This window comes from Pelodiscus sinensis, chromosome 1, assembly GCF_052426305.1.
Source record: "Pelodiscus sinensis isolate ZL-2025 chromosome 1, ASM5242630v1, whole genome shotgun sequence".
Taxonomy (NCBI): domain Eukaryota; kingdom Metazoa; phylum Chordata; order Testudines; family Trionychidae; genus Pelodiscus; species Pelodiscus sinensis.
Window position 1 is genome coordinate 244441337 of NC_143052.1, and position 27355 is coordinate 244468691.

At 42.5% G+C, this 27355-nt stretch overlaps 1 protein-coding gene across 3 annotated transcripts in view; it reads left to right on the forward strand.

Moving 5' to 3' along the window:
* ANKRD10 (ankyrin repeat domain 10) overlaps positions 1-12850 on the forward strand; it is a 45465-nt gene extending 32615 nt beyond the window's left edge. For all 3 annotated transcript variants that reach the window (XM_075918781.2, XM_075918785.2, XM_075918796.2), the window contains exons 4-6: positions 1983-2203; positions 8214-8309; positions 11113-12850. In XM_075918781.2, coding sequence (XP_075774896.1) covers positions 1983-2203; positions 8214-8309; positions 11113-11573 — 778 coding nt within the window. In that variant the 3' untranslated portion in view covers positions 11574-12850. The remainder of the gene's footprint in view (positions 1-1982; positions 2204-8213; positions 8310-11112) is intronic.
* Positions 12851-27355: the final 14505 nt, after the last annotated feature.

Below are 27355 nucleotides of genomic sequence, written 5' to 3' on the forward strand. Positions count from 1 at the left end.
AATTTATACCTCAGGGCTGTTGCTTGATGGTTTTCTGCAGATCTATGCAGGTGTCATTGTATCTGTTGCCTTTGCTTCATGTTAAAAGATTTTCTTCATTAGCATAACAGCTAGAGCCTTTACGAAATTAAAAACTGGGGCTCAGGAGGAAATTTACCAGTCTGTCATTCATCTAGTCCTTTGCACACATGCCCTCCTTCTCCTTTCCAGTGAGGGAATGTGATCCACACTTTAGGAGACACTTAAGTGGATATGGGTTTCACTTAATCCTGACTTGGTTAGAAGGAGCTGTTGACTTTCTTTGTTCAACAAAGGATTTTTCCCCCCTGAAATTAGCATTATTTGAAGTCTCTCTAATGTTGGGTTTTCTGTAGCACCTGCTTAAATGATATGTGTGTTGCATAGGCAAGCTAGCATAGGCCATCCTCTGTGGACCTTGCTTGAATAGTCTAGTACAGGAGCCCTCCTTGATTTCCTTAGTCAGTGGTGTTTCTACTTCTGTAGACCGAAGAAAGTGAACATGTGTGGTATTAAAAAAAAAAATCATCTTTGCTATATCCATCTGTTATGGAATTGGTCTTGAATAGTTCTTCCTGTAAAGATTTTTACCTCCTTTCTGAGCTGTGTGACAAGCAAGCCACAATTTTCTAGGAAGAAACTCTGGTTCAAATATCATAGTTCAGTCTTTGTCAAGATTTAGGGTTTCATTCAGCTGTCTTTTGCAGGTCTTCCTAAATTTTTCTGACACCAGGCTTATTAAGAGTGAAATGGTTCTGACAAAATTGAAAAGGACTATGTTGCATTGCTATAATTTAGATCATGTCTTTAACTTGCTTGGTTCCTTTTGTTTTCATGTATCGTAAAGAACAGTTTATTATATTTCAGGGGAATTTCAATAAAGGAGCCAGTTCAATGGATTGGCAATGTTAATATCCTATATTATCCCTCTGTCGATCCATCTGCTTCTTTTCAGGAACTTGAAAGTAATCTGCTTGCCTAAACTGCTAAATCTAAGAAGTAAAGATCTAATTTTCTGGCTGAGCGTTTTTGTTTCCTGGTGTATCTAGTTAGGAAAGATTCATTCCTATCTTCTATTTCTCAATCTAATTGTGCTGCTTCCCACTCTTTGTCTGCACTATTGTTACATCGTTTTATTACTTTAATGTTCATATTTCTAAAGACAGGCTTACTATTGTCAGAGGACATTCATGTAAATGCTTGGCAACAGGGAAGGGCAAAGGAATTCTTTCAAAACTTTCATCTATAACCGTTCGGTGTCCTATCTGGCTTTACTTTTAATGAAAAATCTCATTAAATTAGAAAATTAAAAATTCAGTGTTCCGTCTTGGTCCACTGTCAATCTTGAGTCAAATAGCAGAATAAATCCCCACCCTACCCCCATTTATAGTGTCACACACTTTGAAATAAGAAACAGCAAAAAAACAATAAGGAAAGCATAACTAAGCATAGCTTATATATTTTACTGTTAGGAAGACTAGTGATGTTAATTATTGTTGTCTTAGATACCAGAATGCCATGGACTATTGCTAAGTTGTATTAAGTTTGTTTTGAGGGTGGTTTTTACTCAAGATAAAGAAATAGATTGTCAAAATAAGCTGCAGAAGATGACAGAATTCAAAATTTAGATTCTGAAGCCTGTATAAAAGGTCAGATGCTTCAGACTGTAATTTAGAAATTAAGCATTTTGAGATGTTTAAATAGGCAGATACGTTTTAAAGGCACATAGTATATTGATTTTATTGAAAAGTATATTGTCTCCCAAATTTTGCTTAGAAGCCAGATATGTGCAAAGAGATAAGTTAGTTTTATAACTAAGATTGATAAATAATTCCTTAATGGAAATTTGCTAAGTTTATGTTCTTTCTCTCTCATCACCTGCAGATAGTTAGTCAGTAAGAGCAGCAGCATCAATCAAGGTGGGTTGATGAATGAGTGTAATTCAGTTTCTTTGTATTGTGCAGCTTGAGAAATGCCAGTGGATTGACAGCAGCAGATCTTGCACATACCCAGGGTTTCCAAGAGTGTGCCCAGTTTCTCTTGAATATCCAGAACTGTCACCTGAACCGTTTCTTTAGCAATGGCACCTTAAATGGTGGTCCCAGTACAGTCAATGGTGGGACAAGTCGAAAGAGATCCTTTGAAGATGTGGCGTCTCCTGGAGTAAAGAAAGCTAGGACTGAAGGTGAGACTTCAAGAGGTAAAAATGGACGGGGCAATATCTCTGATGATGGGAGTAAAAGAAGGTACTCTGGGCTTGAAAGTTTATTTAAATGAATCAAATATAAATAAAATATTTATGAAAACTAGATTGACTCCTTAGAGAATTACATTTTGCAGGTTCCCACTCTTGCTAAGTACAGGCCTTGTTTCTGCAAGTCCAAGAGCCATTTGGACAGAAAGTAACTTGAAGGGAATGTGTGCACTCTTGTGACTCAATGTTGATTCATAAAAGGACTGGGGCGCATCTTTTGGCTTCTTTCTAGTTGTCATAAAGATCATATAATCACAGAAATGTAGGACTACAAGAGACTTGGATAAGTCATCAGATCCAGATTGCTGTGCTGATGTAGGACCAAGTAAATGTTAGACCATCCCCGAAAGATTTGTCTAGCACCTATGCTTATAAACCTCCAATGACGTGGGTTTCACAACCTCCCTTGGAAGTCTCTTACAGTACTTACTAACCTGGGAATCAGCTTTTTTTTCCTCCTAATAGCTAATCTAAATCGCCCTCACAACAGATGAAGCCCGTTACTATTGATCCAACCCCAGTGCACCTGGAGAAAAATTGATCACAATCCTCTTTATAAAAGCCCTGAACATATTTGCACACTTTTCAGGTTCTCTCTTTTCCCCCACTACCCCCATTCAGTCTTCTTTTCTCAAAACTAAACATGCCCAGTATTTTAACCGTTTCTCATGGGTCAAGTTTTCTGAACCTTTTGAGCTGCATCTAGACTGCAGGGTTTTTTTGGGTCTCCCCCCCTCCCCCCCAACCCAGAAAAATGGCCATTTTTCCAAAAAAAACTTCACTTACGTCCACACTGCTATTGCATTTTCAAAAGAAAATCGAAAGAACACAGGGTTTATTCCAACATTGGTAAACCTCATTCTATGAGGAAGAACGCCTTTTCCGAAAGAGCTCTTTTGGAAAAAGGCATGTGTGGACGGGAAGAGGGAGTTCTTTTGGAAGAAGAGGAAAGAGGAAAAAGCAGAGGTGCCCTGGTGGCCACTCCATAGTAATCGGAGCTTAAATGCGAGATAGTGTCCATTCAATGTGGATGCTATCTTTCAAAAAAGCAGATAGCTTTTTCGATGTGCTTTGGCAGCATGGATGCTCTCTCTCGGAAGATCTCTTCCGGAAAAGCTTCTTTCGAAAGAAGCCTGCAGTCTAGACATACCCTAAGTGTGGCACCTAGAATTAGGGATGTGAATGATTAGTTGACTATCCAATAAGCAAGTGCTTATTGGATAGTTGACACTAGTCAATCAGAAAGAGCAAGTGTGGGGAGAGGAGAGAGTGTTTGAAAGTGACAGTGCCACATGGAGCCTGACACTGGGCTCGCTGCAGCATTTCAAAGAGGCAGCACCACATGGAGTCCAGGTCAGCGGGGCAGTCCCCTGCCGACACTGGGCTTCATGCATTGCTGCCATTTTGAAACACCACGTGCAGCCTGGGACCAAGTGGGGACTTAGCTCAGAGTCCCCCGCTGACCCCAGGCTCCATGCGGCTCTGCTGCTTTGAAACACTGCCAGGAGCCTGCGCAGATCGCTGGACAGGGCGGCTGGTGAGCAGGGCTCACCGCAGTTTGGCGAGCCCTGCCCATGTAAGAAGTCTTTTGGTACTTGGTTTGCCACAGCATAAATCATAATTCTCTCTAGACTAACAAGAACAGGTGCAGTTTGGGGAGCACACTGCTTCTTCCACTGGCCAATTAGCAAGGCTCCTTGGAGGCAAAGCTAGGAAGGAAATAGGACATTGTTTGTTTTATGTAACTCCTGGGACTGGGTAGATACTACAGAGCTACAGTGGCTTACTTTCTTTTCCTCTTTCCACTCTGTTTTTGGAGCCCAGTTACATTTCAGTGCTCTGGAAGTAGAGGGAAATGGGGGAACATTGGTGAAGGAAGTCAGTCTTTATTCTCTGGGTCAGGTCAATATTGACGTCAAAAGGTTCTCTGAGTGTGAAAATCCCCTTCTTTAAAGCTCTAACTCCTACATTTAGAGCGTCTCTTCATTATGGGCTGGATAGATAGGCAGCAATTAATCTAGCAGGGGTCAATATATAATGCCAGTTATAGATGCAATAAATCAACTGCCAAGTGCTCTCCCATTGACTCTAGTGCTCCAGCAAAATGAGAAGTGCAAGCGGAATGAAGGGAGAGCTTCAGCTGTCAACTCACTGCTATGAAGATACTGCGTTAAGCGGATCTAAGTACGTAAGCTTCAGCTACATTATTTGTGTAGCTGAAGTTGCGTAACTTAGGTTGACGGGCCATGGTCATATAGACAAGGTCTTAGGGTTGATAACTCTCATGGACTGGACACCATTGCTGAGAATGATGTCTGATCCATCCAGTTGGGAAAGTTGGCAGAACTATGCTACATTGTGGCTTTGTGGAAGAATAAGATATTTGAGGTAAGATAAACCACTCTTTCCCCTTGTATATAGTTTAGCCACTTGTGTACATGTTCCCTGCCTGTGCAAGGATGCATCGGATGAATGCATACATATTACTGATGATTATATTCCAGAATGTAAACTTTTATGTAAACGCAAAATTGTCTATAGTCTTTATGGTTCCAAAGATAGCATTAAGAATCTGCACCAAAGACAAGGCTGACTGATCTTGAGCTAAAAATGTTCTCTGAGAAGTGAGAATTGCTTTCTTTTTCATATTCATGTGCTAACTGAAACCTAATTATGGGTAATTGAAATGTCAGCTATTCCTTCTGTTCACTAAATCAGAAAAATAAATCTAATGTACTTGTATGTAGTGGGGCATCTAGTTTGTGTAAAGTCATAATTGGAGTTCAGAGCTAGAAGGGGTGATCATTTAGTCTGGTTGCCTGTATGTGACAGGCAACAAACAGCGCCAACACACACTAAACCCAACTGTCAAAATTAGACCAAAGTATTACAGCACACAGGAGGCTAAACTACTATGTTACCACTGACAAAAAATAGGAGGAACTGAATTATATCAATGTCTGAGGCCCCTGCAATGGCAGAAAGTTGATGAAATAACCCTGGCAAGTGACCTGCAGTCTATGCTACAGAAGAAGACCAAAAAAAAAGTCTCCTCCAGTCTGTCCTGAGGGAAAATTCCTTGACACACCTATATATAGGTCTGATCCCAATCTGTGGCCATTTCTGATGCTTCAGAGGACATCCCCCCCCCCCCAAAAAAAAACCACCACAGAATACACGGGGGAGCGGGTGAAAATCCCTTTTTAATTCTGTGGATGCCCTGCTGACGTCTAAGCGTGAACTTGTAGAAACGTAACACACAAATTAGACGGGATCTCCAGATCTGCCAAGCCCTAACTCCCTCCCAAGCTCTCCATTCTCCCAACGTTAGTCATGTCTAATCTGAGGATGTTAAGGACTAGTCTATTATCTGATAAGCAAATGCAAATGCTTATTGAATAGTTGAGTCAACTAGTTTATTTCTCCGGCGTTTCAAAGGGGCAGCACTGCACAGAGCCCAGGATCAACTGTGCGGCGCTGCCCCCTTTGAAACACTGCGGCAGCATTTCAAAGCACCAGCGCCAGGTGGAGCCTGGGGTCAGCTGGAGACTTCCCCGCTGAGCCTGGGCTCCAGCGTGTCATTTCAAACCACACAGAGCCTTCGGTCAGCTGGGGGCTCTATGAGGGTGATTTCACTTTGAAATGCACAAGACCCCCTCTGGAAGTCCCTCTGATTCCGGGCTCCACATGGGCACTTCTTCTTTGAAATGCAAAAGAGGGCCCCCCCCCCCCGGTCTCTTGTGCATTTCAAAGGAGGACTGTGGAAGTGCCTATTGAGGATGGAAATCCCATCAACTACTCACTAGTAAATTGCTCCTTAGTTTAATCCTGTGGTCACCAACCTGTCAATTGAAATCGGGGGCTCGACCAGTCGATTTCGAGGTGTTCAGGGCCCTCCCCGTTTCCCCCAACCTGCAAAAAGAAGCCCCCGCTGACTCTACCTCCAGCAACAATGGAGGTAGCGTGGTCCTTCTTCGGGGGAGACAGGGGAGGAGTCCTGGAGCTGCACACCACTTCTGGACTTTCAGGAAGTATGCAGGCTGCTCCCCCCTCCCTCCAAACAGCTGGTTCATTTCCTGAAACACCAGGTCTGTGGTGCATCGACAACTTCCTTCCTTTGCTGCCTTCCTCGAGGGGAGGGGAGGGGCGGGAGGATTCCCGGGAAGAAGCGAGCACCAGCGATTTCCTTCCCCTGCTGCCTTCCTGTGCAGAGTGGAGGGAGTTCTAGGACCGCGCCAGCTCCAACTGCTCATGCAGAGCAATTGGAGTTGGTGTGGTCCTTGGTCTTCTCTTCCCTCCTCCCCTGGCCCCCCCCCTTCCCTCCAAGGAAGGCAGCAAAGGGAAGAAATCCACAGACCTGGCATTTCAGGGAATGCGCCAGCTGTTTGGGACAGAGGGAGCAGCGCATATCCCCAGATACTGGCCCGAGCTGACCCTGTCCCCTCCCCCTGGCCAAACACCATGTCCTCTGCCCCCACCAGCACAGTTGGGGTCACATTAATGAGGTTTGGGGGGTAAGGGTATGTGTGGGGTTTTTTTTGGGGGGGAGGTGGGGTTCAAGCTCACTTGTGTGGCCCCAACTGATTTTTCAGTGGGTCAGTGACCCCTGACTCAAAACAGGTTCCCCGCCCCTCTCATAAATAAAGACAACACTGAAACATTTTGTGTTTGGCATATTTTATTTAAAAATGAAGCCTGGCCAACAAGCCCCCAATTGGGGCCAACCCCACATCTGGCTGCAGCATCATAACACTCCTGTACCACCACCATGCCTCCTCAACCCCAAATCTGAGCCTATCATACACTGTAACCCCCTGTCCTGAGCCTCTCTCATCCCCCAAACTCCTGCACCCCCACAGCTTCAGTCTTCTGCCACAACACTTCTGCACCATCCGCACACCACAAATCTGTGTCCTGAGTCCATCATCAAAAAAACCTTCCTGCCCTGAGCCCCTCACACACCCACCCAAACTCTTGCACCCTCACATCCACAAGCTTGTGGCTTGCTCAGCACCACAACCCTCCACCTGACCCCAACACTGTCCAGCCTGGAGTTCCCTCCCTGAGCCAGCATCCCCTTCTCCACATCTTCCGCATCCAAATTCCCTCCCAGAGCTTGCACCTCTCACCCCTTCCCACATCCAATGTCGGAAGAACCTTGAAAAACAGCAGTGTAGCTGAACCCTGGGGCTGTGTCTACCCTGCACCCCTTTTCCGGAAAAGGGATGCAGATGAGACAAGTCGGAATTGCAAATGAAGCAGGGGATTTCATTTGTATAAACGTGGCTGCCGCTTTTTTCCGGCTCGGGGCTTTGCCGGAGAAAAGCGCCAGTCTAGACGGGATCTTTCGGAAAATAAAGCCTTTTCCTAAAGATCCCTTATTCCTTAGGGAATGGCTTTATTTTCCGAAAGATCCCGTCTAGACTGGCGCTTTTCTCCGGCAAAGCCCCGAGCCGGAAAAAAGCGGCAGCCACGTTTATACAAATGAAGCGGGGGATATTTAAATCCCCTACTTCATTTGCAATTCCGACTTGTCTCATCTGCATCCCTTTTCTGGAAAAGGGGTGCAGGGTAGACACAGCCTGAGAGTGTATATGGGCTGGGGATAGCAAGTGATGGAGAGGAGGGGAACAGAGAGGGTGGAGCCTCAAGGAAAGGGTGGAGTCTTGGGAAAGGGTTGGGGTAGATCGTGGCTTGTCCTGACATTTAAAAAGTAATCTTGGGTGTGAAAAGATTGGAGACCACTGGTCTAATCCAAAGTCTCCTTGCACCCCTCAGAATTCTTAATAGCTGACAGTATAATTCTTTCCATATAGCAGATTTTTTTCTTTCAACAATGAGACTATTTACACTTCTGTTTATTGGCTTGGTTATCAGTTTGCAAAATATGATCTGGAAACTAAATCTTTTTTTTTTTCTTTTTCTTTTTTTTTAAAACCAGCTCATAGGTTTGATGGCTTAATACCAATGATGAATGAAGGAAATGAGGATGATGCTGACAATATGCACATTGATAAAGAGTTTGCTGTTGTATCAGGTGGGACTGGACAGTTTCCTGTTAACTACAACAACATTCAAATGGTTGAAGACAACAAACAACAGGAGAGTGGTTCTGTTGGACCAAAAGAGATTGAAATTTACACAGTTTCTGCAATGCAAACCCCCTGTCGTTGCAAGAATCAATATGCATTTTATTTCTAATTTAAATATAAAATATTCTTTTATTTTTTGCACACTATTGTCCAGAGTCTTGAAAATTATTGTACTATGTAATAGCTATTATATTGGATTTTTAAGTAGATACCAGAGATTAGCTATTTCCTAGAACACATTGCAAGGGTTTAAGGGAGATCTTATTGATAGTGAAATTCTATTTAAATTATCTTTGGCTGTTTCACTTTAATTACAGGCTTATGTTTCATGTGCCTTGTTTTTTAGTTAATATGTTTGCATCTTAAAGGAAAATTCAGAGGTATTTTAAATTGTTGGTTTCATTGGTACCAAATAGAATTAATTGCCAATACGAATAAGAAAAAGTATATCTTAATGGTTTATATAGTTCTTTAAACAATGTGTGGTACCACTTATTTAGTTTCAAACTAGCTTGAAGTATGCTAATAATAATAGTCCATACTTAACGACTACGTGTTCAATATTTGTTCAGACATAGCAATATGACTGTAGAAACTATGTTGTGAACAGCTACTGCTTTTGTTTTATTTGGATAAAATAATTGATTCCATGGGATTTTCATTGAGTTGTCATTTGGAACAATTTTGGAAACCACTGTTTGGATTTTGTATCAGTTATCATGAAAACAGCCACATTGTTAGTAGAAGTGCATATTCAGGGCTGCTTGATCAAGATGCTTTTTAATAACCCATAAGTGTTATTATCTAGAATTACGCTGTCTTAAGAAACATTGTCTTGTGTCAGCTTGTCCATCGACTTCGTAGTTAAAGGCAGGAGTTACTATTTTAGTGCATTACATTTTGGAATGAATATTCATGTTGTAAGACATATTATGATGCAAATGTTTCTGCTTGATACCATGGGTCAGATTCACCAAATGATATTAAGTAGAGATTAAAATATGTAGGGATTACAAAAAGCCCTTTTCATTAGTTAGAAAGTAGAGGAAAAGTTCCAGTGAGAGAGTTACCAAAGTTCATTGAAAAGTAGTTCAATTCTTCTTTTTCATAAGTCTTGTGTATTGTTATAGGTCCCTATTTTCAACAAATATAAAAATGCTGTAATTATCACTAGAGCTATTCACTATTTGCTTTTGAATATTCACTAACAAATACCATTGATAAAATTAAGCCATTTGGCAAAGCTAGCCTACATGACCAGTTTTTAAACAGGACTGTGCACTTTTTTCATTAATAAATACTTTTATCAAATTTTTATTGTGCCTCGTCACAAAATTAGGCATGATGTGTTGACATTTTTTTAACTTGACCTCCAGCAGGATTTTATGATTAATAAGTTTAGTTAATAAGGTTATTTTAAGCAGCGTAGGAATAAAGTTGGAAACTTCAGTTGCTGCACTTACAGATAATTCTCTCAATTTACTTTCTTGGCATTGTGTGTTACTGTATATGAAATACCAATGTCCTATTATGTAGATCATCTCATATCTATGTAAAGAACTGTTGGAGAACCACAACTTTCCACTTCTTCAGTGTAAAACAGTGGTATTCGTTACCTTTCCTTCAAATAAGGATCCCATGTTTTAAAATTTGGCAATGTAGCAAGAGTAAATTTTAACTGCTGTGAGCTAGAAATAAAACAAATTATACTTTGTACAGAAAAGATTTGTATTAATATGTACAGAAATGTATGTACATATGTCCAGAGAGACCTAGAAAACAAAATGTAAAATGCTTAAATATCAAAATGCAAAGCTTAAAGTCTCAAGGTTTGCCCTGCTTAATGTTAGCCATGTACATACACGCATGCATGCACACACCTCAATAAGTATTTTTAGGGCAAGCCCAGTAATGTACTTTTATACTAATACCTTGAGTACCACTGCAAAAACATACATTTGAAACTTGACTTAAATTTAGATTTACGGAAAATATAATTATTGTACTAATTACTAAAATGCAAATGAGAAATTGCTTAAACCAGATTATGGTTTTGCATGCATGTTTTTAGTATTTCTTGTTTTCTTTTACTAATCTTATGGTCTTCTGTGCATTCTGCTGTTGCTGTTGTATGGCATTTTGCATGTGGATTGTACAGATGTTAAAAATCTGTCAAGGAAAAACACATTTTTTTTCTTAATTTTCTCCCACGTAAACTACAAGTAACACTGAAATAATTGATACACACCCTTAAGAAACTTTTTATATTACTTTCCCCATTGACAAAAGTTTGTTCATGTTGCCTGCTTCAAAGTGTACTGTTACCTCCAATTTGTCACTAAAGAGGAGGCAGGAAACTTAAGTTAATCACCACTGCTAAAAACTATAGTCCACTCAAATTTCAGTTCTTGCATGTAGGCTTTTAGTTTCAAGTGGGTTTTAAATTTATGTAAAATGGCATCTTAATTTTAGAAACTTTTGTCCTATTTCTCAAAATACTATTTTCCTTTTTAATTTAGATAGCAGTTGTTATTTTTTGAAATGGAAATAATTTGTCAAAGTCAGATTGTTACTTTTAAACTACCTATGTTGACGTGGAATATAAAAATTAGATTTGCACTCAGGTGTCCTTTTTTTCTCAAGTTTCCATACATAGGATTTGAAAAACAAAATGGAGTGCAGTGGAGACATTTTGATGTATTTCCATTGATTCTCAATTTTTAGTGACAGATGTATTTCTTAATGCAGATATGAATAGCAGTAGCTCCGTTTTGAATGCATTGACAAATGGACGTACCATCAGTGGACATTTGGACTTCACCGCCATAACACAGTTCAATGGAATGGATGACAGGCATGAAGAATGTTTAATACCTAATGGAATAACTCCTGGAGTAGCTTCTGCTAGTAGGCACAGAATTCACACCAGTAATGGCACTGAAGAACCAGAAAAAGCCATGAATACTTCTGATGATATGTGCGGTTCACTGCATCTGAACGGAAGCCCAAGTAGCTGTGTGTCTAACAGGCCCTCATGGGTTGAAGATTTTGGAGACACTTTGCACTATGGGCATTATCATGGTTTTGGGGATACTGCGGAAAGCATCCCTGAACTTAACAGTGTTGTTGAGCATTCCAATTCTGTTAAAGTTGAGCAGAAATATGATAATACTGTTTTAGGAACAATGTATCTTTATCATGGTTCCTAAATCAACATCTTGTTAAATTCCTATTGAAATTGCTACCAAATGTTTGGGAGGGACAAAGAATGCACACCTAGCATTAAATCTTGAAGAATGCAATTATTACTATTTTTTACACTTTGTTTATATAAACAAGTAAACCTTTCATTTGACAGTCTTATACTGTAGTTCTAATTTGTTGCATGTTTGGGGCTTATTTAGTGATGCAAGTAGATGCTGTTAATGAAATGTTTTACTATCAAATGCTGTGGTTTTGTACCTTTTTTATTTCCAAGCTAGTGAACACTATCCCCTTTTTAAAAAGTTTTCCCTCTTATTAATATGATCTAACTGTATTGAATTTTGTGCAGAAAACAAGTTGTGTTTTTGTGTATCACTCTTGAAGTGAAGTTTTTTGTGCTGAAGCTATGGTATCAGTATCAATGCCAGCTGTTGTCACTATGCAAGGTTTGAAGTGTTGTTCTTAAAGGTGCTTCTCTTACTTACAAATGTATACATTTGTTTAATAGAATTGGAAGTTCATCTTTATGTTCTGAGACAAGTGAAATATTAAAAATGAAAAGATAAAAGTTTGAAAAATGTTTCACTTCACTGTAGCACAGGAGTTATTTTCTTCATTGTTAGAGACCTTTGAATTATAGAAATGGAAAAGCAGATTACCCATGTTCAATTGCAAATGAAGGTGATTCTGTTGTGTTGCCTTTTTTTATTTTGCTTCTCTGCTTTAAATGTGTGCTTGATATTTTACCATAGCTCACAGCCTGGAGGCATGTTGGCATTGTTTTTGCTTTTTATGCAGTTTAAAATTACTGCTATTTGTGAAAGAAATTTGATTTTGATATACTGTACATCATTTTGTTTGCTTTGTGTGTGGGGGGGGGAGGGTTTGTTTGTTTTTGGGGGTTTTTTTTAATACAATGGCTTTGAAATCTAATGCTGTGTATATCTAGCCAGTTAAGATACTTTTAGGGCTATGTTCATTGAAAATACATTGTATTTGAAGCTTATTACACAAGTAAAAATTCATACAAGTACTCTGTACAAGCATTAATAATATACTACTTTTATAATTTGGGAATATATTAAATGAGAGAAACCAGTAAGTACTTTGAACAGTAACAATGTTTTTGTTTAAAAGGAACTTTTACAAATTGGATTTTAAAAAAAATAACTTCATATTATATCAGGATTTATTTTGATTAAAATTATTAAACACTTGTTCAGATCAATTAATGTATCACTTGTAAAGTCAAATCTCATGTAAATATTTAATCCTTCTTAAACTCTGTGTGGAATCTTAGTTCATTCTCATTATGTGGAAATGTAAAAATGAAGATAAATAGGCTGGTACGTCATTGACTGAATTTCTTCGTTCTTTGAAAATTACTGGCACATGTTTTCTACCATTTGAGTAAAGACCATCAGTCTTGAGCTCCAAAGAAAGATCAGAACTGATAGCTCTGTGTTTAACACTGAAATTATATAGTACTCAGTATTCCCTTAAACACTTTATTTGGAAAAATTCTGAAAACTCAATATTTTCTAATATAGCTTGCAAAATTATGTAGGTTGTTGCTGAGGAAGTATCAGGTATGGTCTCACCAGACTTAGGTTAGGGCTGGGGTAGGTAGTATACCCCAGCCCACAATGAAGTGTAGGGCAGATAGGCACCTCATCCTAAGGTTAGGTTTAGAAGTTGTTTCCCCTTCCCTCTCCTCCCCCCAGCCTGGTTTAGGGATAGGGCAGGTCAGATCTAGGGGATGGGGCAGGTATAGGATATGAGGTAGGAACAGAAAGCATCAGATGAAGATTAAAGCTAAAGTGAAGAGGTCTCCCAAGGCTAGGGTTAGGAATGGACGTTATGGACCCATGGAGGTGATTTATCTGGTTAAACCAAGAAATATTTCTTTAGTGAGGACCAGAAGAAATACATTGATCAACTGATTCTAGTGGACAACTTGAGTGGAAAAGTGAGGATCATAGGTTTGCAATCTTTCCAAAGGGGGCTACTAGCAGAGTGCCCTGGACAATGGCCACTGCTCCTCAAAAGAATACAAGAAGCTGGTATATCTTGCCCAGAGAAATTCTTCTCGAGTGGTTGAACAGACAAGTGCACAAAATCAGCCCCCACACTTTTGGTCACAGGTAAGTCTTCCATCCACTCCCTTCCTTTGGTATATGGCCTATTAGCGAAAAGCCAGAAGTAGGTTCCACAACTTTGTGGGACTATGGATAGGAATAAAGTGTGGGGATAAGTGAAACCAGAATCTCAACAATCCATTCTGGAAGAGGCAGACTAGGGGCTGTATACTATCAGTATGTTAGTGCCAGGGTTGTCCTCTCCCCATGAAGAAAAAACAGTAAGTGGAATCTAAAAACCACATAACCAGTAGGCCTCTATTCACAGCTCTGCAAAAGGAGCTGCCAGCTTTGTATTCCTGACAGGCTGTGGCACCAAAATGTAATACAGGCTGGCCACCTACGGCTCCTCATCCTCCACAGATGGCAGTAGGTCCTGCTGTTACACAGTGAAGTGGTCCACGAGGCTGAGGAAATGAATGAGCTTGCAGCATGAGCTTGCATAGGATAATGTGGCTTGAAAATTGACCTACCATGTTTCAGTTGGCTTCTATTGGAAATTCAAAGCAGCCAGGAAGGCAGTGGAGGGGTGGCTTATAGGGTATGTGACTAGGAAAATGGGTGAGCCAGAAACACTAGAGGCTGGGAGCAAAGCTGCTGTTATCACCTCTGCCCTATCTGTGGTGTGCATTCCTATTTGCTGAATAAGAGTTTTGGGATCCACCTAATCTTGCTGACAGTAGTCCAGCATGTCTGATTTTGGTTCTGACAGCTATCACCTGCCTCTGGCATGCAGAAGGCCTTTAATACAAACTCAAAACCAGCTAAAGAGGCCCACAAAGGGAAAAGCTGCTCCCTGTAAGGGAAAGAGCCTGAGAAGTGTCAAGACCCATGCTGGGTGGCCCAGCACTTCTGTCAGAGAGTTAGGCCCCAGTTCAAGTCTCACAGTTTAGCCCATCCCATGCCATTCTTGCCTTGCTGGACATTGCGGAGGGCCTAGGCTAACTAGAGGTCCCATCAACACCTGAAGCTGTACAGGAGATCCTAATGCTACTGGTGCTTCCCACACTCATTCTGGTGGTACTATCCAGCGGTAACCATCTTGGGACCACCCCGTGTGTCTCCACTTCAGCAGCACTACTCCCCATCACAAGGGACAGTGCTTGCCCAGATGGAGTACTCACACCTCAAAGTAGGGAGGCAGGCTCAGTGAAATTGTTCAGTCTCTGGATGCTGACACTGACAGCAGGATTTGAAGCCTTGCTCACCAGTAATCTGGCTTGACCAATGGCGGCATGCGCCCCAGGCAAGGACATTGAGATTGACCCTTCATGTCTCCAATGCCCCACACCACTGATCATGACCAGTCATGATCCTGCCAATGACTGGCCTACTCTAGCTCCCAGTCCCACTCTAGAGGACAGGTATGCATGACATGTTGATTACTGATACCTATCTATCAAATGTTGCCAGTCACAAGCAAGGGAATTGTCTCGATTGGACAGGTCTGCATGGAGATAGCAGCTGGCACCACACAGAGATGGGCCACTGGTCTGCCTGATCGTGGTCACCGGGTAGCAATCACTCCACTTCCAGCTCTAGCAGTGAACAGGAATCCTTGACAGCAGGACAAGTCCTGGTAAGGGTGGTACCATCTACATCAGGGGTGGGCAATTATAACAGTGGCAGTTCACCAGGATTAGCCGCTGATGGGCCGCTGGGCGATTGCAGCTCCCATTGGCTGGGAACTGTGATCTGCAATCTGCAGCTAATGGGAGCTGTGCAGGTAAATGTAATACGGGGACTGGATCCAACCTGTAGACTGGTATTTGCCTACCCCTGACCTACATCAGCAGTACTGCAACAGACTCCATAGGCCCCAGTCCAGTGGCTGAACTCCCTGGAATGCTTGGGGATTTATCCAGTCTTCACAGGCCATTCTGTAAGTATCAGGGACTTCAGTTTTAGTCATTGGCCTCGGCATCCCACCCTCTTCTGGAGGTGGAGGCCCCAGAAAAGAAGACTCCTCTCTCTTCCCCTCCCCCCCCAAACCTATGAAGACCAGGAGAACAGCTGGCTGGACCACTAGGGGATGTGACAGATTCCACGACACCAGCTTCTTTCTCCTCATCACTAGATGAAGTTATTGCGAGTCTCCCTCACCTTCTCTGACAAAGTGGGTCTTTGCCAACGAAAGCTTATGCTCCAATGGATCTGTAGATCTGTAAGGTACCACAGAACTCGTCACTTTTGCAGATCCAGACTAACACGGCTACCCCTCTGATACTTGATCCCTCACCTTGTTCCACAAGGTGGAATCTCCATCACTGGAGATATTTAAGAGCAGTTTAAATAGACATCTATCAGGGATTATCTAGACGAGGGCAGGGCAAAATACAGCCTGGAGGCCAGATCTGGCCCACCAAGCTATCAAATCCTGCCCACAGACCACCCTGCTGGGAGCCTCAGGCTTGCAGCTGCGCAGCTTAAAGTGCAGCCTGTGCAGCTCTCTGTTCTGCAGGGTAGAAGATCCTTTGTGCGATCTCCCTGCCTCCAGCCCAATCCTCAGCTCTGGTTGGCCAGAAACAACCAGCCAATAGGAGCTGAGAGATTGGTCTGGGGGATGGGAGCATTGCAAATCTCTTTCCCCTTCCAGAGCTGAGAGCCATGAGGAAGGAGCTTCAGGTGTCTTGGGGTGCTTCAGGGCTGCTGGCTTAGGTGAGGACCTTCCAGCCAGAGCCTGTCTCCGGCACCCTAGCCCCTCCTACATCCCAACTCCTTCCCCCAGGTCGCCATCCAAACCCTCTGCACACACACACACCCCGTGCCCCAGGTCACAACTCCCTCCTATACCATGTACCCCCTCCTGCATCCTTCCCCCAGGCCAGAATCCTCTCCTGCACCCAAAAACCTCCCAGACCCTGCACCCCATTCCCCTGCTCCAAGTCATCACCCCCACCCTCTGCAGTTGGCACCCCCTTTTCCTCTTCTCCCAGATCACAGCTCCTTCCCAGACTTAGCACTCCCTCCTAGTGCCCGTCCCCCAGGCCAGAATCTTCTCCTGCACCTATACCTCGTCCCTGACCATACATCCTAATCCTCTGATCCAGGTCACAACCCCTTCCTTTGCCCAAACGCCCTCTCAGATCTCCTACCATCTCCTGCACCCATCCCTTACCCCATGCACTCTTCTGCACCCAACCTCGACCCTGCATCCCTTCCACAGAAAAGTGCAGCCCTTGACCACTTTCCAAAATCTTGGAGTGGCCCCCTGCAAAAAATGATTGCCCACTCCTGATCTAGCTGGTGCTTGGTCCTGCCATGAGGGCAGGGGACTGGACTTGATGATCTCTCGCAGTCCCTTCCAATTCTAGTATTCTATGATGCTCTGAAGCTCATCTGCAGCATCTACTAGGTAGGCTTTGCCCATACATGAAAAGGTATTGAAAATTACTAATGCCCTGTGGCAAATTCACTCCTCCATGTTTCCCATTTTAGAAAGGGCTGAATGCAAATACTTGTGACCTTTAGCTGGAATAAAGTATCTCTCTGTTCACCCAGCCCCAAACTCCCTCATAGTTGAGGCTGTTAAATCAGAGGGAGAGTCAGGTTTAACCCAAGCCTACCCATACCAAGAGTAAATACTCACAGAGACTTAATCTGTCTGGGCAAAAATATTATTTACCTTTCAGCCTTCCATTGAGAGTGGCCAATCACCAAGCTCTCCTAGGCCACTACAATTATAACCTGGGGCAAACCTTGACCAGGTTTGGAGTTTTGCTTCCTGAATGGTCCAGGAAGGACTTCTGGGTGATCCTTGAGGACACAGCTGTGGCCAGAGCAGCCCTCAAAGCAGCTTCAGATTTGGCAGACTCTGTGGCTCATATCATGGCCTTAGTCATCTCTTAGGAAGGAACAGTCAGTTTCATACATACAGAATGGGAAGCGACTGTCTGGGAAGGAGTATGGCAGAAAGGGATCTAGGGGTTATACTGGACCACAAGTTGAATATGAGTCATCAGTGTGATGCCATTGCAAAGAAAGCAAACATAATTCTGGGATGCATTAACAGGTGTGTTGTGAGCAAGACACGAGAAGTCATTCTTCCACTCTACTCTGCGCTGGTTGGGCCTCAATTGGAGTATTGTGTCCAGTTCTCGGCACCACATTTCAAGAAAGATGTGGAGAAATTGGAGAGGGTCTAGAGAAGAGCAATGAGAATGATTAAAGGTCTAGAGAACATGACCTATGAAGGAAGAGTGAAGGAATTAGGTTTGTTTAGTTTAGAAAAGGGAAGATTGAGAGGGGACATGATAGCAGTTTTCAGATATCTAAAAGGGTGTCATGAGGAGGGAGAAAACTTGTTCATCTTGGCCTTTGGGGATAGAACAAGAAGCAATGGGCTTAAACTGCAGCAAGGGCGGTTTAGGTTGGACATTAGGAAAAAGTTTCTGTCAGGATGGTTGAACACTGGAATAAATTGCCCAGGGAGGTTGTGGAATCTCCATCTGTGGAGATATTTAAGAGTAGGTTAGATAAATGTCTATCAGGGTCTAGACAGTATTTGGTCCTGCCATGAAGGCAGGGGACTGGACTCGATAACCTCTCGAGGTCCCTTCCAGTCCTAGTATTCTATGATTCTATGCTCCATGCAGCAGGCACCTTGGCTGCTCCTCTCAGGTCTGTTGATTGAAACTCAGTTGTTGATGCCTGACTTCTCTTTTGATGCCCAAGTCCTGTTTGTAGTGTAGACCAGAGCTTACCCTATGCAGCTTAACTGTTCTTTTGTTCTACAAGTTTATTTTGAAATATTTCCCCCCCCCCCCCCGGTTAAATTTATAAGGAGAGTGTCTACACTACCAAGCTCATTATTTCAAAACAGGCCGCAGAATTTGAAATCAGCCTTACTCCTGATGAAAAGCAGGAGTACGAATTCCAAAATAGTTATTTCAAAATAATGGCAGTGTGGATGCTCTGGTGCTGCTAATTCAAAATAATTACTCCCCAGAGTAATTCAGACTAATTACTTCCTGGGGCTTTAGTCTGAGGCAGGCTCCGTTAATGTGGACATACCACCTCAGTCTTAATTTCAATACTTTCCCATAGTGAGGACACACTAGTTCAAATCTGTTAAATCGGGAGTTAGGTGAAATTTAGTAATTTTGAAATAGTTTCCTAGTGTAGACATGGCCTAAAAGACTCCCACACTACCCTAAAAACTTGGGCCGTTCATCCCTGGTCCAGCCCATAAGTAGTTCAAATCACAGCAATTTCAGGATGAAGAGAGCCAACCCGAGCAACAGCTAAGACCAAGTGGGGGGCCCTCCGTCCCATTCTGTATCTGTGTGGGCTAAATTGTTACTTGGTGAGTGCTTAAGTGCTGTATGGTGTCCCTGGCCTCTTCATTAACCAAGGTCAGCCAGTCATGATTGGGATGCATTGCCGGGCAAGAGAACTGGTGTGTTAAAGGAACTGTAATGGGGTGACTCACCACCAGAGATCTCCTTCTGGTCAGTCTGGGAATTAGCTCCCCTGTGGTGGTGTCTTGCTCTCTATTATTCCTGCTCTGTTGTCTCCACCATCTGTGACCTGCATCACCCTCTGGTTCATGGCATCCTGCTGTGGGTTCTGCCTTGCAGCTGTGCCCTGTGCTCTTATCTCGTCCTCCCCACACACACCCCTGCACTTTGAAGGAGCTGGCAGTCTATTATCCAGCTATTTGTGGTAATGGCAAACTGCAATCTCTGGTTCCTGCCACCTGCCTTAGTGGCCAACTCTACATGGCAGCAGGGTTACACATGTCCTGTATGATACTGGGCTTACCACTTAGAGCAGTGGTCTCCAACCTTTTAACATCCAAGATCACTTTTTAAATGTCAGAACAAGCCAAGATCTACCACCCCATCCTTCCCCCAAAACTCCACCTCCTCCTTGAAGTCCCACCCTCTGTTCCCCTCCTCTCCATCATTTGCTATCCCCAGCCCTTATACATTCTCAGGGTATGGCTACACTGCCACTTTTTTCCCCCTGATTCTGTCTAGACTGGGCCAAATGTCTGAAAAACCCCTTCTTTCGGAAGCCCCCTTATTCCTCATGGAATGAGGAATACAGGGGATACCGACAGAGCATGTTTGCTGTTCTGCTAAAAAAAAGCAGAACAACAAACGCATCCCTGGACACAGCAGTTTTTCTGGGATACCTCTGGAATCCCAGAAAACTCCTGCAGTTTAGCTGTACCCTCACTGGTTTGAGATAGGATGTGTGGGCTTTGGGATGGGAATGAGGGATTTGGGTGTGGGAAGGGGTGAGAGGTGCAAGGTCTGAGAGGGAATTTGGATGCAGGAGAAGGGGATGCTGGCTTGGGGAGAGGGCTCCAGGATGGGGAGTGTTGGGATCGGGGTACTGAGCAAGCCACATGCTTGTGGATGTGAGGGTGCAGGAGTTTGGATTGGAGTATGTGAGGGGCTCAGGGAAAAGAGGTTGGGAGTAAGATGGGCAGTGTGTGGATGGTGCAGGAGTGTTGTGGCTGAAGACAGGATGTGGGGTTCAGGAGTTTGGGGATGTTAGAGGCTCAGGACACGTGGTTCCAGTGTATGATAGGCTCAGATCTAGAGTCCGGAGGGGGTGGGGGTACAGGAGTGTTATAATGCTGTGGCTAGATGGGGGGTTGTTGGCCAGGCTTTATTTTTAAATAAAATACTATGTCAAAACACAAAAAGTTTCAGCATTGTCTTTATTTATGAGAAGGGCGGGGAACCTGTTTTGAGTCAGGGGTCACTGACCCACAGAAAAGTCAGTTGGGGCCACACAAGTGAGATGCAAAAAATAACTCCTCCAACCCCTTCCCCCACCTCACTAATGTGGTCTCAACTGTGGTGGTGGGAGCAGAGGACATGGTACTGGGGAAGGGTGCTAGTGGGTGCTGAGGCAGGGGACAGGGTGCCATTGAGGCGGAGGGGAGGAGACAGGGTGCCAGTGGGTTCTGCAGCAGGGGACAGGGAGTCCCCGTGCCTCCTCCAGGGACTCCTTTCCCCCAGAGGAGGGAAGTCCGGTCACTCGCATCTTCTTGGGACTTCTAACCCCCCACCCACACGGAGGAGGGAAGCCCCAGTACATGCCTCCTCTGGGGACTCCTATCTCTCCCCCGCTCAGAGAGTCCCTGGTGTGCCACAGACCTGCTTTGTGGTACAGCACTGACTGTTTGGGGGAGGGGGAGCAGCCTGTGCACTTCCTCAAACCCCAGAAGTGGCACGCAGCTGTTGGACTTCTGTCCACCCCGCAGGAAGCCAGCACTACCTCCCTGGTTGCTGGAGGTAGGTAGTGGGGCTTCTTCCGGGGGGTGGGAATGGGTGGAGTCCCGAACACCTCGTGATCGACTGATCAGAGCTTCCTGATCGACCAGTTGATCGTGATCAACGGGTTGGTGACCACGGACTTAGAGTGTGTCTAGACTACAGGGTTTTTTTTGAAAAAAGTGGCTTAAAAAAAAAACTTCCCCTGCATCTAGACTGCTGCCGTGTTCTTTCAAAATTAAATCGAAGGAACGCAGAGGGTTTTTTGACTGCGGTAAACCTCATTTTATGAGGAAGAACACCTTTTTTCGAAAGTGCTCTTTCAAAAAAAGGCATTATTGAATGCAAACAGGGCTTTTTTGAAAGAGAGCATCCAGACTGCTTGAGTGTTCTCTTTCGAAAAAGCGGCTCGATTATGCCGATTATTTTCAGGAATAACGGCCTTGCACAAGAGGGTTTTTCTTGCGCAAGAAGGGGCAGTGTAGACAGCTCCTTCTGGTGCAAGAGCCTCTTCTGCAAAATGGTGGCTCGTTAGGTATGCAAATGAGGCTCGGCAATATTTCACGCTTAGCCTCATTTGCATATTTCTCACGCAAGAAGCAGTGACTGTAGACATAGCCTATCTGGCCTGTGTGGACCTTGCTGACACATTCTGAATGATACCTAGTATGCACTGATGTAGTCCTGTTAGAAAAAATTAGTGCAGTAGGAACCCTTTAAAGTATATCAACAGGGTCTATGGGGGCAGTTTGAACACTTAAGATCTGTGGTGTCCAACATGCTAGCCATTAGTCAAATGTGGCTATTTGGCCCATTGAGTGTGGCTAGTTTGCTATACCAGTAGCCACTATAGTGGCTACTAGGGGATGTAAACAATTACTCAAGTAATCGACTACCTAATAAGCTTAAGCTTATTGGGTAGTCGAGTCACTACTCAACTACTCACTCACCCGCCACCTCTGTATCAGAGGCAATGGGGTGGAGAAGCAGGAGCTAGCTTAAAAGTAGGTTTCCCCCAGCATCAACTCTGCGGTATTGCAGGGAGGCAGGAGAGGCAGAGCCACAGTGGTCCCAGAGCTGACATAAGCCAGGACTGTTCAGTCCCTGCTCATGCTGCCCCTGGGACCGAACCCTGCTGGGGCCCTGCATTTTAAATGTAGTAAGAGCCGCAGCAGTTCCGGAGCGGACATGAGGCCCCCAGGAGCTAACCCTGTGGCTCTGCAGTTTAAATGTAGTAGGAGCCAGGCTGCCTGCGCATCCAGCTCCCACTACATTTAAACTGCAGAGCTGTAGCGGAGGTAGCGAGCACCCCCTTCTTATTGACTAATTGAGTAGTCACTGGAAAGTCCATCGACTACTCAATTAGCTCATTAACTGCTATTTAATATCCCTAGTGTCTACTGCTTCAGAACTGGGTGGACACCGTGGCTTTAGATAGCTCAACAATTTACACCCTCTATAGTGCATATTGCTGTACAATGTAGACAAGCCCTACAATGCCACTGTTTCTAAATAGAATGAATCCTAGTTCACAGAAGCTCATGTTATCCCTCTCAGCATCTAATATAGCATTGCATGCTTCAATTACAAGGTAAGTTTCTTGGATCATTTTTAGCAGCTTCATCCACATGGACGACGGTAAAATGCATTCAAATTTGGATGTATACTTCTGAATTGACTTAAGCTCAATGTGAGCCTGGGCTGTGAGAGTAAGAAATTAAAGCTCACCTAAAACTTCTCTCACAGAGTCCAAATGATTTCTTAAAGATATTTAAAATATTTGCAATGAATGGGATGCAATCCTTTCTGAGTCCAAATCAGTAGCACAGGGTATTGCAATTTCATCTGAGTTTTCCACCAAACACAGCCTAACATCTCAATCTGATGCAGAAAGGCACTATCGAGTCAATTTTTTGGGGTTATTATTGACTCCATCAAATTTGGTCTTACACATCAATTTGAGTCACTGCAATAAATCTGTATCCTTTTTAGATTCCGTTGGGAGTTCAGAGAACTAAGTATAGTTCTGAAGATCTATATTCAGCGGCTGAACAGTTTCAAGAAAGATACGATGACGAAATTTTAAGAGATCTCTGGGACAAGATATCATCTTCCTGAAACATACACATTCTACCAACTTTAAATCAGACTGCAAGAGAAAAGAACTGCTTCAAGAAATATTTGATCTCGGCCTGTTGCCTGTATTTCCTAATATCACAATAGCATTATGTATTTTTGTCAGTCTCCCTGCATCAGTGGCTTCAGTGTACATTCAATGTGTTAAAAGAAGTGAACAACTATCAGCTTTCTACAATGGGACAAGAGTGTTTGAATGGGCTCGCAATGCTTAACAATAACAGTATTGTTGCACATAAATTAGATTTTTCCTCAATTATAAACGAGCTTGCACACAACAAAGCCAGAAAAGCATTCCTAAAATATAGAGTTTTGCTTGCAGTGGAAACTCACAATTAAAGTTACCTTTTTAATACACGTGCTATTGTTATAATGACTTAATTGTTAATAAATAAATGTCTCAAGTGTTCATTTTCATATATTCCTTTGGTTTTAGTATGACCCTGTAGATGAGAAGTTAGATATGTCGTGGGACTGGGCCTGGGGCCTCTAAACTTAAAGTGGCCCAGGCTTCTGTCATTCTCTGAGAGAGCCTGTTTACAACTATTACAAACTAACTTCTGAACTGTCCCCTCCCACAAAGTGGGAACTTGTAATAGTGATTGTGGATGATGTCAGATATTTGGCATTACTGCCATTATTCCAGACGGGTTGTCTTTGGTGTCTACTGCAAATAGATGTGAATCCAGAACACTGATTAAATTATAAACGTGGAATTTTTCTCTCTCTCATCTTAGGCTACGTCTACACTGGCATGAATTTCCGAAAATGCTTTTAACGGAAAAGTTTTCGTTAAAAGCATTTTCGGAAAAGCACTTTTTGCGGAAAAGCGTCCATGGCCAATCTAGACGTGGTTTTCCGCAAAAAAGCCCCGATCGCCTTTTTCATGATCGGGGCTTTTTTGCGGAAAACAGTACTGTGCTGTCTACACTGGCCCTTTTGCGCAAAAGTCTTTCGGAAAAAGACTTTTGCCCGAACGGGAGCAGCATAGTTTTTCTGGAAAAGCACTGATGATTTTACATGAGATCATCAGTGCTTTTCCGGAAATTCAAGTAGCCAGTGTAGACAGCTGGCAAGTTTTTCTGCAAAAGCAGATGATTTTGCGGGAAAACTTGCCAGTCTAAACACAGCCTTGGTGTTTAACACATTACATAGTTTGTTACATTCTATAAAAATCAATAATAATAAAACAGTTGCAATAACTTTTGCACAGCACACAGCCTCAGTAGTACAAAGTGGGAAACACAGACACAACCCAGAGAAACAATTTAAAGGGCAGTTCCTGAGACAAAGCAACCGTTGCTCATTTAGGTTATGAGATGTTTAAACAGAAAAATACCATACAGTATAAGAGGCATAAACAAGATTTTCTTGTGCATAGCTGCATGATTTTCACCAGTTATTGCATTGTATTTTGAATTAATGTTTCAAATCTGCTTTTTAGGCTAACGTTCTAGTACTGATAAATCATAATAGTGTCTTCTAGTGGCTGATAGATTAGATACAGTGATACTGGAGCTTATTATTTTCCAGATGGATTTTCACTTTTCAGCTTGGAACATCAAACTAAGAAGACACAGATTGCTTTTGGTGATCATTGCCAAGTACAACATTCACATTGCATATGATGAGAAGACCACAGAGTTTTTAACACCCAATAAAGCATTTGAATAATACATACATCATATATAATAGTTGTCCTTTTGCTTCTGTTATATATGGCACTTTTATCAGTGAAAGCACTTCAGCAAAGTAGTAGCTCTAAAAAGAGCACAAGCACCAACAGCATGAATTTCAAAAGCCTAAAAAAAACTTGTTCATCAAGTCTGCTCCCCACCCCCAAATATATTTTAGGTACATATTTCCAGCATACACACAGACAACTTTTTATACCCCATCCATCATCCAGTGATATTAATAATCTCTGTGTTACCAGCTTTCATTTGCTATTACACATAACATGCTGAACAGATGAATATGATGATGGCAATGTGTTAAGAGTAGTGAGGCTATGTCTAGACTGTTGCTTTTTATCGGAAAAAGGTATGCAAATTGCACCCTGCAATTGTTTTTTCAGAAGAGGCTTTTCCTAAATTTGGCCCGTCTACACTGGGCCAAATTTCGGAAAAACCACCTCTTTCAGAAGAGCCCTTATTCCTCATAAAATGAGGAACACAGGGCTTCTGAAAGAACGTGTTTGCTCTTCCACAAAAAGTGTCGGAAGAGCAGACGCGTTCCCTGGATGCAGTGGAGTTTTTCCGGGATACCTCTCTGGTATCCCAGAAAAACTCCATAGTCTAGACCAGTGTTTCCCAATTTTTTTTGACCACGGAACCCTTTCAAACTCAGAAAAATTTCAAGGAACCCCATAGCCAGGGATTAAGTTTGTCATAATAAGATGCTAAATACGGTCATGAGATCACCATTCATTTAAATTCAACATATTGAATATAACACCATTCATTTATATTCAACAAAAATCATATTAAATATGTACAAAAAATAAAACTATCAAATAATATTATAGTCATAGATTTCAATGCGAAGAGTGGTTTTTCTTCTTTTCTTGGCAAATTCTTTTTATATTTGGTTTAATACTAGAAAGTTGGATTCACATATCTGGCACAGCATTCAGTCAATTTCTGTATTTCGTTTTCATTGCTGCATAGTTCGAGAACCCAGTTTCGCACAAGTATGTACTGGCAAAGGGTAACAGCTGACGAATTGCGCGTCTTGATAAAGATGAATATTCTTGACTTTGACATGTCACTCCAAGATGTAATCAGAGAAACTTTTTTAAATTTTTGTATTAATTGGCCATCTGAAGCGATTTCAATTAGGTTTTCATAATCTTGTGTAGAAAAACTGACTGGCTTTTTTGTTAAACTTAATGGATTTCGAATCCAGTTATTGTTGTCATTGATGTTTGGAAAATACTTAATGATGTTAGTGTATAAATTGCGGAGATGATCTGCAATGTCGCTGCAAATATCTTCATCAAGTTTGTATCCATTTTCTTCAAGGAAATCATTCAGAGTTGGTAAACAATCCAAATCATTTCGTCCTACAGATGAGATCCAAAACTGTAGCTTCCGTGACAATGACAAAATTTTGCCTTTCGCGTTAAAAATATTTACATTCTTTCCTTGCAGCGACAGATTTACTTCATTTAGTTTTGTAAAGATGTCTGCAAGATACGCAACTCTAGATAACCACAAAAAGTCTGTTAAACAATCAGACAGTTGGAATTTGTGATCCATCAGATTTGCGGAGAGCTCATGACGCAATTCAAATAATCTAACCAGCACTTTTCCTCATGATAGCCACCTGACTTCTGTATGTAGAAGCAGGCTGTGTGCTGACTACCCATATCTTCACACATAATTTTGAACAGTCTTGATTGTAATGGTCAAGTTTTTATATAATTAATAATCTGTACTGCTTTTCCAACACATTTTTAAGAGAGGGAGAAATATTCTTAACTACCAGAGCATGTCTGTGGAGAATGCAGTGACTGCTGGTGCAAGATCGTGAATATGACGTGTGACAGTATTGTTTAATAGTGGCACAGCCTCACCTTTTTTACTAGACTGATCCAACATACACATCACAATATCTTTTGCACATGGTTTTATGAGTGATTCCCCAATAGTGTGTGCTTCTTCGGCGAGTGATATACGATAGGTTACTTTGTAAGATGCCTCTGTTGCATTTTCATTATCAGATTTGGCAATTTTTGACATGAAGCGTTTACTTTTTTCAAGCGATTAGTTTTTTTAAGCAAAAGCTTGAATGTCTTTATCTTTGTATTCTGGATGATTTGTTTCAAAATGTCTTCGCAATTTAGCAGGTACTAAACAATTATTAGATAATATTTTGTTGCACACTACACACTGGGCACCTGGAGCATCTTCATTTCCATTGCTTGTGAATCCAAATGCCAAATAGTCCTCACAATACCTGCGTTTCTTATTAGTCAGCTGAAATTTTTCATAATTAACTTGAGCTGCCTCAGTATTTTCCTTGCTGGTTTCAGTAAAAATATTGGAGTTTGAAGTACTCACTTTTCTCTTTGAAGTTCCTTCTTTTAACCAACGATCCATGGGGAATTTTGATATTAGATTGAATTCTTAAACTTAAAGTCACACACAGGAGCCACGTGTCCTCACAGTGTGTATGGGGATTTGTTCCGATCCTCACAGTGAGTAGGAGTTCCGGTGTTCCACTCACTGATAGTACTCCCCCCCCACACACACACATGCTGCCTTTACCAAGGGACCT